Source organism: Mizuhopecten yessoensis, unplaced genomic scaffold (assembly GCF_002113885.1).
Source record: "Mizuhopecten yessoensis strain PY_sf001 unplaced genomic scaffold, ASM211388v2 scaffold7635, whole genome shotgun sequence".
NCBI lineage: Eukaryota > Metazoa > Mollusca > Bivalvia > Pectinida > Pectinidae > Mizuhopecten > Mizuhopecten yessoensis.
In genome coordinates, this window is record NW_018407146.1 from 720,805 (window position 1) to 736,437 (window position 15,633).

At 36.5% G+C, this 15,633-nt stretch overlaps 1 protein-coding gene across 2 annotated transcripts in view; it reads left to right on the top strand.

Moving 5' to 3' along the window:
* The window catches only part of LOC110454031 (sodium/potassium/calcium exchanger 3-like), a 57,965-nt gene that overhangs the window by 33,861 nt on the left and 8,471 nt on the right, over positions 1-15,633 (top strand). For both annotated transcript variants that reach the window (XM_021503348.1, XM_021503351.1), the window contains 6 exons: positions 947-1,030; positions 1,413-1,516; positions 8,698-8,798; positions 10,902-11,179; positions 11,399-11,617; positions 13,970-14,071. In XM_021503348.1, coding sequence (XP_021359023.1) covers positions 947-1,030; positions 1,413-1,516; positions 8,698-8,798; positions 10,902-11,179; positions 11,399-11,617; positions 13,970-14,071 — 888 coding nt within the window. The remainder of the gene's footprint in view (positions 1-946; positions 1,031-1,412; positions 1,517-8,697; positions 8,799-10,901; positions 11,180-11,398; positions 11,618-13,969; positions 14,072-15,633) is intronic.

Genomic DNA, 15,633 nt, shown 5'->3' on the forward strand with positions numbered 1-15,633 from the left:
TCTCGTCATCTCTATACAGGGTCGGGTAGCTGTACATCACGTCATATCTATACAGCGTCGGTTAGATGTACATCACGTCATCTCTATACAGCGTCGGTTAGCTGTACATCAGGTCAGCTCCAAACATGGCCCCTGTTTCAAAAGAATCGCGCGGCAGCGTAAAGACAAAGTTGAACAGATATAGAGTCGGGTGTCGTTCCACTGTAATTATCAAAGGTATCTAGCTAGCGGTTTTCGATTTTTTAACTGAAACCAACCAATCATCCATGAAATGACGAGGATGCCTTTGCAGTTGTACTTTTACAAATGTATCTATATATATTTGTCAGGTCAATTCCATACGGTGTATTGAATCTTAATCAGATCGATATTGTGTAGCAATTATTTCGAGGTAATTCTAATGTCACCAGCGGAAAGCTGATTTCTAATTATAATGTTAGAATATCATTTAATAAGCTAATACATTGATTTGTGGTACCATACTGATACTCAAACCTGGACAATGTCAACATGGTTTTTAAGATGTAACGATACTATGATGCTTATTTACATGAACGGATTGTTCGTCAAAATATATAATTTGCATGTCTGTCGTATCCTACTCAGAAGTAAATACTGTTTTTACTCAAAAATGTAATATCGTTCGTATCAAAGAACGTCTGCACATGGACTAAAACAAAGTGTATGCTACTGTATTTGAAAGCATGGGCTTTGAGCAAAGTGTGCGCTTGAACGCAATAACTTTGCATTCAAACGATTGTAATTTCATCATTATGTCGAAATCGCTAATTCAATCGCGAATATGCAGATACTCGGGAGGCGAACAACAACAGATCACCCTGATCTCCCAAACTATTAAAAACTGTTTTCATTGCTCTCTTAACGGAGGATATTTTTGTTAATTAATGCAGAATTATGACGTGATTTATTACATTTTGTTTTCAAGAATTACAATTGAGTGAAGATGTCGCCGGAGCAACATTTATGGCGGCTGGCAGCTCTGCGCCCGAGCTGTGTACGTCGCTTATAGGTAGGTACGCACTGTGTTATCTAGGTAACGTTGATGCTTTTACAGAAGAATTCCATTTCTGAGACTTTTCGAGTAAAACATAAAGTTTTATGGTAAAAGGAAATTTGATATTATTTGTAGCGCAAACATCAAACTTGCTTTTCATTCGTCCTCTGTAAAGGTTATTTGATGAGTTTCAGTATTATTTTATAGAATTATATGGAACTGTAATATACAATATCAGATTGTTCATCTCTGTGCCGACAACCAAAACAAAAGGCCGTGTGTCTGTAAACCCTCTGGACTTGATAGGTATTTATGTTTTATATGATCATCGATAAGAATATGATACCGCACCTGTATTTATAACAGTGACATAATGCCTAATCATCTCTATTTACAGGTGTGTTTATTGCTGAGAGTGACGTCGGGGTAGGCACAATTGTTGGATCAGCAGTCTTTAATATTCTATTTATTATCGGAGTGTGTGCTATATTTGCTGGAATGGTAAGTTTCAATATCATTCCGTACCCTATAGATAGTTATACGGAAAAACTATTTAAGAATTTCCCCGCAATTTAACTTTTTCTTACCCCCCCCCCCCCCCCCCCCCCCCCCCTTAATTATTTTCTAATTTACGATAGGAAGCGGATATGTTAGAAGGATGTTTTGCACCATAACGTATAGCGATGGAATACAACACGCCGGCTATACAATTACATAAGCCCCTTATGTCATACACAATCAGTTGCCATGGAAATGTCACAGAACTCTAAACATACGTACTTTTCCGTATAAGCTATGCATACCTTTATCATCGTAAACTTGTTGGAGTTAGTGTTAAATCAAATTGGCCGACCTAAAACCATATTAGTTCTCTTAAAACAGACAACATTAATATCAATTTGTTTCAAAGCGACATTTCCAACACACTTTCCTAACATCGCAGAGGGCAAATAGATCGATAGTGTGGCGGAGAATACCTTTCACCTTTTTTGAACAAATGCATCATTTTTGCATGTTTCTAGGTTTGAAGCCATACCAAGGGAAATAGGCATGTGTATAACTATCATACACGGAAGGCACACAGTGCTGGCTGAAACATGTAATAAACAGTTGTTTACGCCATCACTACCGAGCATTAAGTAACATTTAAATGTCACCGAGTACTTCTTAAAATATGGTATATATAAATAATAATAATAATAACTCGAGGTTCTTATATACCGCTTTATCACATCCTAGTTCATAGGCCGTCTCAAAGCGGTTCACAAATTATCATCCGTGGTTATAGGGCCTTTGCAGTCAGCCAATATCTTTCTCAAATCTCTGGGGAGCATTATAAGCCGGTGCTGCCATTTAGGTGCTCACAGCTAGCAATCTACAATTGTAGCACTGCCCAACCAAATGACAACTTCTTTTAATTTTTCAAATGAAACTTAAACATCCATTCAATAAGGCACTCACTCGCTTTGCGGTTGATATCACTTTTCCAGCCATTGTGCCAGTGCTTTTACCTTTGACTTTGTCTTCGAAATAGTTCAGATACGACTCACTCTCACAGCTATGTGAATAGAGTATATTACACGAGCTAAAAGAGGTCATCTAAGTGTACTGGTAGACTATTTGCTTTGGTTACAATTTGTATTTTACAGTTATATGATGAACACAAGAGATAAAGTCTAGTCCCCGTGTTGTTTGTAAACATGTGTCGTTCGCCTTAAGGTATAATACTGGTCGAGAAGAACAAGAATTTTACTAGGAATATATCACGTAACCGCAAATTTTAATTGTATAATTATACCGTTTCTAACTGCAGGGACAATTTAAAAGCTGTTTTCTTAGCTGCATATTCCGAAAACCCTATAAAACGCCATATCTGCTCTTTCAGTTTCGTCTGCAGTTGTATTTCTATTGATCAATAGAATAAAATGAGAGGTTAAAGCCTAATACTAGTTTTGCACAATAATGAGCGGGGCAATTGACATTTGAGATCACGTTGTTGTTTTCAATGATAAGTTTTATGACAAGGAAATAGAAGTAAAACTCAAGTCGATAAAATAAACTAATCGCTCGGAACATAGCACATATCCGTCAAATTAGAAAAATGGTATACAATTTTGAAGCATTATTTTAATTCAGCTTTGGGCAATATAGGTTTGGTTGGTCCAAACTACCGGGGAAATATTAAAAAAAATATAGTAAATGAAATTATATCAAATATTATTGTCTTTGGAAGATGCCCAAACCAATCGTTCAATAATGTTTATTTTCTATCTTTTGTAAGTAATGATTAAATACTTTGTAAACATTCATAATGTGAACGGTACATTGTACATGCATATTGTTTGCTTGGCCACTATAACTGTGATCCAGACGTCATTATTCACTGGTTATAGTTCTCTCTGACAAGACTGTGGTTTTTAGTTGTTCCCCGGTTAGAGCGAAAACGCAATATGGGAAAAACTACCTAATATGTCATAAATATGCAAGACCACACGTTTGTGTTTTTCTAACGAATCAGAAAACACGAGTTTATTGCGCGGACGAATATATACGTCCGCGCAATAAATGAGTGCTTTCTGATTCGTTAGAAAAACACCAGTGTTTGGTCTTGGTTTTATCACATACTTTCCGTATTTGGTAGAGATCGATACAAAGATTTTATAAACTTTGATATTTTTCGCAAATACCGGAAACTTTTCAGTTCGCTATGACAAGTGGATTCCCATAAAAATAGTTCCGGCTAGTTAGTAAATACAACATTCTGTATTGCACATGTGCAATACAGAACGTTGTATTGCATGGTCTGAAACTTGTGTGTATTACTATAACAAGATTCTACAGGTGTGTGATAAAGAACAAGAAGTAGGTTAATACATTTACTGTAGTATTCTTTTAAAACAGATGTAAAAACACAAGGGGAAAATTGTTTTCAAAAAAACGTTTTAAAAACATTTTTGAAATCATGTTCATCGGGAACGAGATGAATGTCTCAAGGCTTCAAATTAAGGCTAGGGAGCCGTTTTAGGTGAATGTGATGGTAAACCTTTTCAAGAGGTATTCAGTCTGGATTTAATTTTCTGTTATCGACGGGGTGTTCAACGTTTACTCTGACAAACGATTCCAGTTTTTAATCGCTCCTGCTGAGGATGAATCCTTCAAGCAGTCAAACCTGGTATACTGTTGATAACTTCTCCTGTTCTCTATTTAACAAGTGTTCAACAAACATAACATTAGAAAGAATCTTAGATGAATGAGTATCACGTGCCTAATTTAAAAGAAATGCCAACTATCTGCAGGTTTTCTTTCTCGTTTTTTAATACCGAAGTTTTTTTCTGAGCATGCCATCGATGCTGACCTATTCTCACATAACTAGCTACACTTCTTATGTATACCAGGGCGTACTAAAACGGTCTCACTATATGTATACCAGGGCGTACTAAAACCGGTCTCACTATATGTATACCAGGGCGTACTAAAACCGGTTATCAGGGCGTACTAAAACAGGTCTCACCATATACAGTGGTCTATTGTCCGTTTTGGATATCATTGTTAGAGTTAACATCTATGTCCACCAAACTGTCCACGTATGAACCTTAATAAGATGGAGTGTTACGTCCTGAAATCTGTTTAAGTTTCCCACATTATACAGAGTTATATTTATATTTGGTGTGGCAAAGCCCTTCTATATTACTACTAAAGTACTGCCAATAGCAGCTTCATCTTATGAGACTTTAACTGAAGTTGGTCTTTGCACCTCCGAGCGACTTAACAGTGTCACTACCGACTTTATCGGAATCTTCTGCTTTGATCCCGAACACCAGCTGCCTGTCTCATGTATCAACAAGTCCTCTCATTTGAAGTTGGCACAAAGTCGGGTTTTTCACTCCTATGGTAGCTTACTATAGCCGGGAGATTGTCCTAAGACGATATCCAGTTGTCATCAGACACTGGACTTTTTCACACTTTTCACTGACTTGAAACTTGTCTATAACTTTTTTTCAAGCTGTGAGTATGAAATGATATTTATATCAATTGTACTTCAATTTTCGTTTGCACCGCTGTTTTCTCTCATGTCACGTACACTCTCCGTTCTTATCCATTTTGTACTCTTCATATTTGGAGGAAATATAGATATGACGAACTACAAGTCAGATTTCTCAAAGGTCTTGTCAACCGCACATTTTAGGCATTTGTTTTGTTTCCATTGCATTTCTTCCAACGTCTTTCCTGAACTTCCTGTCTCGGACCTTGTCCAGATTTCTCTTCCTCGAACTTTTGGTCAGACTATTCTATTTTTCATTTAATTCGCTTGTATGCTACATATTGAAATAGAAGGACCTAATTTATTCATTGAAAATTCAACTTTGAACAATCAATTCAAAGTGTTTGCGTTGGTTATCCTGATCCCTTTAGTCGCCTTAAAACATTCTTGTTCTTCCGAGTTGCACAGCATTTTACCTATAAAATACATTTAGTCAGTTTTCACATTGATCTCATTTCTCGTTTTAAGGTGACGAAAACACAAATTGAAGACCTTGAAAATCAAAAATATCTCATCCCTTTAATGATTTCTTCTATTACAAAAATGAGCAAAGTACATGTCTTCAGTTTGTGTGGTTCATTCAGTGGGTTCCAGTGCCTGTTACAGTGAGATTTGTAGTACCAGGGAACTCTGTAGGAGGGCGTAAGAATTGTACCCGCTGCCCCCATTGCATGATCGTAAGAGGCGACTAAATTTGGGATCTTATGTTTTTTCTTCATGCTAAACAATTTTCTTCTCCCTAATGTTTGCCTTGACTATGCCACACTTTTTGTTGAGTGTTCGCCCCTGTGGGGAAGGCTTTGGGTTCTGTCCCCTGGCCGAGATATACCAGAGTCTGTAAAAATGGTAGTTTCTACTCCTGCTTAACGCTCAGCAATTGGTTTGCCCGTTGTCAGTATAATGTGACCGATTGGGGTGTCGTGTTGGGTGTCTTTGGCATTGTTTCAGTGAGGTAGCACTTTAAAATCAGCATGGGTTCCGCGCTATCACAAGGAGACAAACACGGACATATCGCAGCCTCCAAAACACACACGCATACACAACACGCATGCATCTTGCACACAGGGGAGGCCGTCCTTAAATGACCATAGCTGTTGATAGGACGTTAAACAATACTAAACCAAAACCAGTGAACTCTACATCTAAATATTCACTTCAGAAGGCTTGATCTCACCAAACAAAGGCTATTACTTAGCTGAAAGTGCAATGATTTTTTTCTTCGTTGTTTTCTTCTTGAAATCAACACTCTTTTCAACGCCCTTTGACACCAATTAATTGCTGAACGCAATCACGGCATAGCTGACTCGAGGGAAGTATCTGAGCGCTAAACTCGGGCACTATACATAAATAATTTACAAGGCTCTGCCAGCAATTCAATGTAGACTATCAGGTTCTGCCTTGTATGTAATACATAACGTATATAAAGCCTGGATCTTAACACTCGTCAGGAATGGTGACATCCTGACAATGACACTTAGACTTCCCCACTCACCCAGTGACACCTGCGCATGAGGGATCAAATTATGATTTACTTCATTATAAGATAATAATCAAGTAAATGATTTAATAATAATAATACTGCCAGCAGTCGATATGGTATGAGGAGCTGATCGATGAGTACGTGCCAACACTACCGATACTGGCAGACGAGAGTACGTGCCAACACTACCGATACTGGTAGACGAGAGTCCGTGCCAACACTACCGATACTGGTAGACGAGAGTACGTGCCAACACTACCGATACTGGTAGACGAGACAGATTATCATATATTTATACATCGCACTGGAGCAGTTACATAGCACGCGTCTTGTTCCTTCTCGTAATATTTGTGCTGTAAGTAACTGATGTTATCATATTTCAGAAACTTCAAAAATCTGATCCAGAGCTCAAGTGTTTGTCTTCTCGGTACTTCCTATTTGACTTTTAAATTACGTTGCTGTATAGGATATGCTGAACTCTGCATTTGCTATATCCAAAACCGAACAAGTCACGCTGTGTTTGATGTCATGAAGCTGAAAAACCAGTAGATCATTTAACCGGGAATGTATGCAAGATCTTTATCGACTTTTGTGACATAATGAAAGAAACAATAGCTTTTAATACTCAAAATTAGAATTAACATTCAGTAATTGGATTGATTATAACAAAGGGTATACTGAATAGCCTGACAACAATGAACATGTCCCCCTCATATATAGAGGATATGTCACAAGTTTCCCTTCCTATTAGATTGATGATACAAGTTTTGGATTTTTCATGTTTGCAACCCTCAGGCGAGCAAAGATGAAAAATCCAAAACGAGTATCATAAATCTAATATGAAGGAAACGAATGACGGATTCTTTTTACCATATGATACAAAGTAAACTGTATACTTGTGAGCTGTGATTTTGCACTTGTCCGCCTTTGAAACGATCAAATGTTCGTTCGCTTCACAATGACGTGACGTCACATCGATTGTTCCTATTCAATTGTGACCTCATTTCCGGAGTGATATTACACACGTTACATAAACATAATTTATGTGAGGGCTTTATGACACGGTATTCATATGACAAATTGAATCAAAATTAGGAAAAAGAAATAAAACAGAAAACGCTTACTTTTACACAAATAGCATACAATATGCATTTACAGACCCCCGTACCAATGCTCTCAGCTTTGATAAACCATTTCTTCAAAAGCAAACCTGGACATTTATGAAAACTAATAAAGATGAAATAAACTAAGCATAATCAATCACTGTGTTCTTATGTGCTACCTTGGAAACGGAAGTGTACAGGCCCAACCGTGCTACAGTTATGTCAAACGGAAGTTAAGGAAAAGTTCCTGTAAAATAAGATGAACAATGTTTTACCTATGTATGAATATCAAATGCAAACGTGTATAAAGTATCAATCATTTGCAATGAACTATGACGTCACGATAGAAGATGACGTGCCAAAGCATTGTTATTTGTTGTCATAATTGAAACCTTGACCGATGAATTAACGTCAAGGGTGTGCCCCACTAGTGGCTAGCCAAAAGTGTTTACCGATTGCTAGCAGGTTTATTTAATGAGTCGGGAGTGAGGCAACCTATAAACCTATAATGAGTAGCGTGAGAAGTTATTATATCAATGACATTGAAGGTATTGAAGTGCTTGTGGTTTGCTTTCTGGAAAAACTCACACATTTAGAATAAAGACTGTATTATCAGTCAAACAGGAGAAGTGCAAGAGAATAAGTACAAAAATCTATAGAATCTAAAATTAAAAACTAGTGCAGGTATTGTGCAAGGATGATGCGGAATGTAGCGCTGATCTATCATTGAATGTTGAGGAAAGTTAAAATCATAACATACAAAGTACAATTTATCAGCAGTCTTCTCGTTACATTGCATTGGAGGGGGTGGGGTAGCTGTTTGTTACACCAAACTGTTTTGTACACGAGGATGATCGCCACAAGAAGGCAAATATCCATATGTTACGTTCTGAATCATCATTTATTCCATTGATATTAGTTCAGAAAACCAGCAAAAAATTATTGATCTCTTTTCTATATTTACTTGAGAATTTAGCATCATCCTTTAGGAGAATAGGTTATTCTTATTGTTTTACAAACTAATATTATCTACTGATGTATTTATCTCTGTCAACAGGTAGTGGAACTAACTTGGTGGCCGATGTTCCGAGACTGTCTCTTCTATCTTTTCTCCGTTATTGCATTGGTAGTTGTTATCCATGACAACCGTGTACACTGGTAGGTTTTTATCCCTTGCATTGATCACCGGGCGGGAGGAGAAACAGAATATCTCTCCTGTGTTATGTAGGTAGAGATATCCTAACATTTGTGGTAGGCTTTTGAGGTTCAGCACGAGGCTTTGTCGAGTGATGCTCCTCAAAAATCTTATCCCAAAGGTTAAGATATATTTCTTTATATCACTCAGGAGTGATTGAGTGTTTATCCGCCACACTTTCCAACTTCAATTTTCAGTTTCTGCGCAAAACATAATATGTAATCTCGTAACAAAAAGCACTCAGCGAGGGAAATAACTTTCAGTACAAATTGCTGTTAAAGAAACATTGCTGGACAACAGAAATAAGTATTTTTATGAAATTTAAATAGTGGCAGTTATTTTGTTCTCATTTTTTTTGGTAACATCAACCCCCCCCCCCCCCCTCCCCCTTGGTTTACCTGTAGGTTTTTACTGTCTACTGATTAACTGATATACAGCGTACCTAGTGGAAAGACCATGAACTGGAGTAATTGGCATATACATAATTGTCTTTAAATCCATTAAGGTGACATTGGTCATGTACAGCCAATCAACATCCATTGTGACCACAGTTGAATGGTCAATGTGTTTTCACGGCATATCTTCGCAGGCTTATAGATCATATTGAAAAGGAAAATATCTGTCAGTGGTTGATCCTGTTGCCCTTACAACCTTTATATCTGTCACTGAAGTAATGTTTTAACAGGAGGTTTCCTGTCATTTAAAAACACTGATAATTCATTTGTTCGTTTAATAGTTTTTAACATGTTAGAATTAGTAAATTATTCGACGAAATCATTTGTGAAACACCTACAGTTGTGTGTTCATTTTACAAGGGACAGGTCATTACCACATGACCAGCTGTATGCGTTCTATTTACTCCTTAGCTGCTGGTGTAGGTAACACACAGAAACACACTTGAAGAGTATTGTTTATGTCATATATATAGAAAAAAAGATATTAAAATCAAACAAACTCTTAGGATGTTGTTTTCTAAAATTGAAAACTTTAGTTTTTGCTTTCATAAATAGTTGCTATGCTATATTATTCCGGAATATCTTATTTTCTAGATTTGTCATATATTAACATTTTGATCGAGTAAAGCATTTATTTTATTGCCTATGATGGAACCTATCAATCATTAACATCGGCCGGTTTTAATGTAAATGAACGAGTGGATTACTCTTTGTTGTCATGCATATGTTTTCTCATGTTTATTAACACTTGTCTTGTCTCCATTTTTCATCAAACGGTTAATGGCATCTGATACATGAAGCTAGTTTTTAAAACATCACCGATGTTCTTATCCAGCACTAGTGAGTGAAATTGAATAATCATAGTATTATTATAGCAAATATAATGCTACAACATTAAATGTGATACTAATATTATATGTGATACTAATTAACCTATTTTAAACTCTACTATGATAAATGTTTTCCTTTGAAATAATACAGATGTCTATGGTAAAACAATAATGGTTATTTTTTTTGTGTGTTTACATATACCAAGTTGAAATCATAAAATAATAATATAATTAATGTATATTGGTATTATTTAATATTCAGTTTGATGGATTTTTCTTATTTTTTAAATTTTCATATGATGCAAGGATCCATTCATTATAAATACATAACTGAAATATGTACTTCAGTTTTGAAACTAGGATAAACACTGCAATGCTCTGGAATTAACACTAGTGTTGCACTAGAGTTAACATCGTAGTGCACTGGAGTTAACTCTGTAGTGAAATGGAGTGTAGTACAATGTTTTGTGTAGTGCACTATCATGTTTACTAGATGCGCACTACAAAGTGCACTAGATACCAAGTTTGGTTTTCTCCCAACTGTAGTGCTGAACTGCTGACTAGAGTAAGTAGACAAGTAGCTTTGTTTTAATTCACAACTTTGGAAACCAAATGCGATTTTTTTGTTACATTTTCTTCTTTCAAGAAAGTTTCATTCCGCAAATATCTAATTAAGTATTTTCGACCGCCCCCCCCCCCCCTCCTCAAAAAAACCTGGAGAGTTCACGATCGCGACAATAAAATGCTGATCTAAATCAATGTTCTAACATATGTGTTATAGGTACGAGGGGCTTATTCTCTTCCTGATGTACCTGGTCTACATTCTCGTGATGTACTTCAACAAAACTATTCATGCATTCGCTGAAAGAATTCGGGCAGATTTCAAATCAGGGAATCTAACTTACGATGCCGACAACAACCGACAAGGACTTCTGGAAGCACAAAAAGTATTGGATTCAGAAAAATCAACCGGAAATGACGAAAAGGCCAGAAATCAAACGGATGCTGAAACAACGTTCACAAATTCAAACACAGAGTCGAGTCAAACAGTAGCAGAGGGTAGGGAACTTATCATATTTGTTTCTGTACGAAATTTAAAAAAGTAAACTAAACATAGCTTTGTTTTGTTAAATATTAAAATGCACGAATCGAAATGAAAGTATCACCAAACATGTGAAGAAAAGAAGCACCCATTTTAAACATTTTCAATGCAAAAAGCAATTCATATTGATTATATTGATTGCATTGTCATATATATCATGTTCGTTCTGTTTTCAGAAGACAAATATGAATCGCCGTGGGTGATACCAGATACATTGGTCGCACGCTCGTTCTGGATTGCTATGCTTCCAATGAAGGTGCTCTTCTACGTAACTGTGCCCGACTGTCGGAAACCGTGGGGTCATTGGCGTAAACTTTACCCTTTGACCTTCATGATGTCGATTGTCTGGCTGGTGGGACTATCCTACGTCATGGTGTGGATGGTTGCTATAGCAGGTATAAATAAGACAAATTGTATTTCATTAGCTTAGGCAGAGTACATGTTATTTTGCTATTATCTTACTTCCGGTTTTGCTGTCATTTTTGAAGGGGTCTTCTCTGGATAGAATGACACTAACGTCATCTTCACTGACAAAGCAAAGCTTTATATAAGATATTATCAACATATTTTATTCAATCATGTATAAAATGATGGGGTAGGGTTGGGGGATGGGGAATGGTTAAGGAAGGCCACTATGGTCTAAATTTTCTCCACTTTATTTCTTGTATTTATTCTTTAAAACACTTCTAAACTAAAACAAATATAAGTGGAAATCAAGAATTGGATATGAGATTAAATTCTCTAGACAGTTATTCAACTTTGTTTATATTTCATTGACGGAAATATTTACATAGATATTAGACTAGCACACACTTTTCTATCGGAATGTTACAGATTGATATCAAACCTGAACATTCTGCAGTGATGGAGCACCTCTGACCGTTATTAAACTAGACATATACCTCATCGATAGACTTATAGTTCGTTCGATATTGAACTAGAACATATCCCATTGGCAGAATTTTATAGATCGATATGGAACTAGCTAACACCACAATGAAGGAATAAACATATACAGCTTAAATGGAACTCTACAGTAAATCATTGAACGAGAACCGATTAGCTCACATGAGTCAATGTTTGTACATATAGTTGTATCGATCATCGAGAAGTGTGTATTACAGTATTGTTACGTGGTATTGTCGAAAGGTTTGTTACCAAACATTTTTTGTAATTTTCAAATGCAAAGAAAAACACAAATTATTTTTGCGATCGATTAAAATGAAATGGAAACATTTTCAAGAACGGAAAATAACCTTAATTGGACATTCTGATTACTGCAATAGGGGACGGATAGTTCAATACAACGGCTATAACGATGTTGACTAGCTGTTCATCATAGCCAAACCAAATTCTGCCACAGCGGGTGTGTTAATAAGACGCCTCACCAATAACATGTTGTTAGCCGCAAGATCAATTTCCCTTATGGTTCTATTGTTACATAACCCCGGTCGTCTATGTCTTTATATCGAAAAATGTGGGTCCATCTTGCGATTTTGAAAGACGCATATTGCTCTTCCGGGGAAACCCAAGACATGTTTGCAGCCGGAATTTCTTTTTTTGGGAATTATTTGTTTTGATAGCATAATAAGCACAGGTCGGCGTTATACAAACGAACCATAATTTTCGTTATACGTACAAGTTTGAATGCATTTAAGAGGCACGGAAGTCTAGTGGTAGGACCCCGGGCTTATGACCGAAAGGTTGCGGGCTCAAGTCACGGCAAGGAACAGTGTTGTATCTTTGACAAGATTCTTTACTCCGCTTGTTCCAGTCTACTCATTTGTAAATGAGTTCATGGTTGGGCAGTGCTAGAATTGTAGAATGCTAACTGTGAGCGCCGAAATGACAGTACCGGCTATATGCTCCCCAGGAATCTGAGAAAGATATTGTGTGGTTGCAAAGGCCCTATAATCACGGATACTAATATTTTTTGAACCCTTTGAGACAACCTACGAACTAGATTGTGATAAAGCGGTATATAAGAACCTCGAATCATCAGTATCATTATTATTATTTGTTTACCGTTGAATGTTTTCTAATTCTAGAAAGACACAGTAACAGTTAGTTTTGTTTTATAAAAGTTTTTAACTATACAAGGTCGGGTAGTGTAAATTGAATGATTCCAAAGTAAACACAAAACGTCGCACTGTCAACCTTGATGGTAGTATTGTGAGGGTATCCAGAATGGAACACTTTTTTTATATATAGATATATGATACAGCCTTATTTCTGCATCACAAACTTTCTATTTCTTATCAAAATAAGACAGTTTTAAGCAATTAGGGCCATTTTTTCTGTCTGTATGTTGCTAATGAGTTGAATTTAAAAATTCAAAAGATGAAATGAAGCCCCAGGTTATGGTACGGTGCGACAACACCATTATGTATCAAATAACAAACAATTATAACATCCTTGCCATCAATACGGTCAAATTTTGGTTGGAAATATATATACGTAGAGGTAAGCAATTTATCGTCAAAGCTTCATGTATTTATATATACAGCAAATTTCAGTAAAGTGATTTTTTCGGCAATAAATAAAGTATTGCCCAGACCTTTATCTTCTCTGAAACAGTCATGGGTCTAAAAACGTATTGTATCGTGTAACAGATGACCGCTTCGAGATCCCCGACACAGATATTTGTCTGAAACTGCATTCTAATGTGTGTAAAAAACTAATGATGCTCGCTAGAGATGGCTACCTCAGTTATGGGTCTTTCATTATATCGTGTTTTGGTGTTTCAGGAGACGCCCTAGAAATCCCTGACACGGTCATGGGTCTAACTCTGCTTGCGGCCGGAACCAGCGTGCCTGACTGTCTCGCTAGTCTTTTTGTGGCTAGAGACGGTAAGTAATGTGAGCAGTTGTATACATTTTTAAGTAATCTTACACATCTGCCAAGTCTGGTCCAGGAGACGGAGAGTTGTCAGCTGAGCCGTTAATAACAATCCGTGATCTGACAAACTACACACACCATATTCGTCATGGTATGACAGTAAATAACCTACATTTAGCGAACATTTAATTTTTATTTTCCGCCAACAACCTCGTCACGAGCAACCAAACAACGAGTGCTGGGTTTTTTTCGTGTTTTTTTTTGTTCGTGTTAGACTGTCCTCCGGAAATTATGTAACAGTATATTTCTTTCACCGCCGACAGTGTAAGACAAAATTTCCCCATGATTGAAGGCAACGTAATATAAATCTGGCTTGCATGGGATTAATGTCACTAATCAGTGATAGTGCGATGACGTCATATCCCGTCAAGATTGACGTCATATCCCGTCAAGATTGACGTCATTTTAATCTACTTCTAGTATTGTACCTAAATTTTGTGCTGTCTTGTTTATGATTTGAAGTTTTTACTCAAAATGTAAACCAAAACATTATTAACGACCTTTTAGCGATATTATTTCAGTGTTATGGTTTTTCTTTATGCATTTTTCATTATTAACAAAGTTGATATTTTGACTCGAGACGGCTACACATCGCCATCACATGAATGGGTCAACAATGTAAAACGTCTAACTCTATCTCATGATAATTATGTAGGATAAACAAATCCCTGTACCTATGGAACAAAAATTGAGTTCAAAAACCTTGGCAAAAAGCCTTGGTTTTTGCCCGAAATGCTGTACCTTCGGGTGGGACATTTCTATTGTAATGTATATCATATGACAGAGTCCTATACTCTCTCTTGAAATGTATGTCGAATAGATCATAAGGTAGCAGTTTGACAAAGTATGGATTGTAACAGCGAATGAATATGAGGGGGAAATACGTGTTAATAGCAAGCTAGCTTTTCCAGTGATGAGGTATTACCCGGGGACCCGCTCACTAGTTCAGCAACGCCGAGCGTGGTCAGTTGGATGGGTTACCGCCCGCATGTTAGATTTTGTGGCAGCGTAGTGACGCTGTGTGATCGGTGTCTTCCCATTTATCTAACTTCTGAAAAAAGCTATTCCCATTTATCCAACTTTATGTTTTATGCCCTGTGGGTATGTTTGTTTAGTAGTATATTTTAATCATTAGGTGAAATAACCAAGACAAATTGTTCCATGGATAGAGGGAAAAGTATTATAGAGTGGATACATTTATTTAATTTTAATTCATTTAGAAAGGTGAAAGTATGTATAAAATATTCATGAGAAATATGATTAAATGGAAAAAGAATAATTTCAAGAAATAAGACAATCTTTAACTTTGGCATGAATATTTGATATATCATTATCAAATAATTACTTATATTTTTTCGGTGGTATTCACTTAAGTCCCAATTAATCTGATTTGAGCATATACCTAATTAATTACAGTTAATAAGCTTTGAACAGTGTTAAAGAAGCACCCAAGCCTTTTTCTACTAATTTATTCATACATTTTGAATACTACTCACTAAGCATCCCAAGCTAG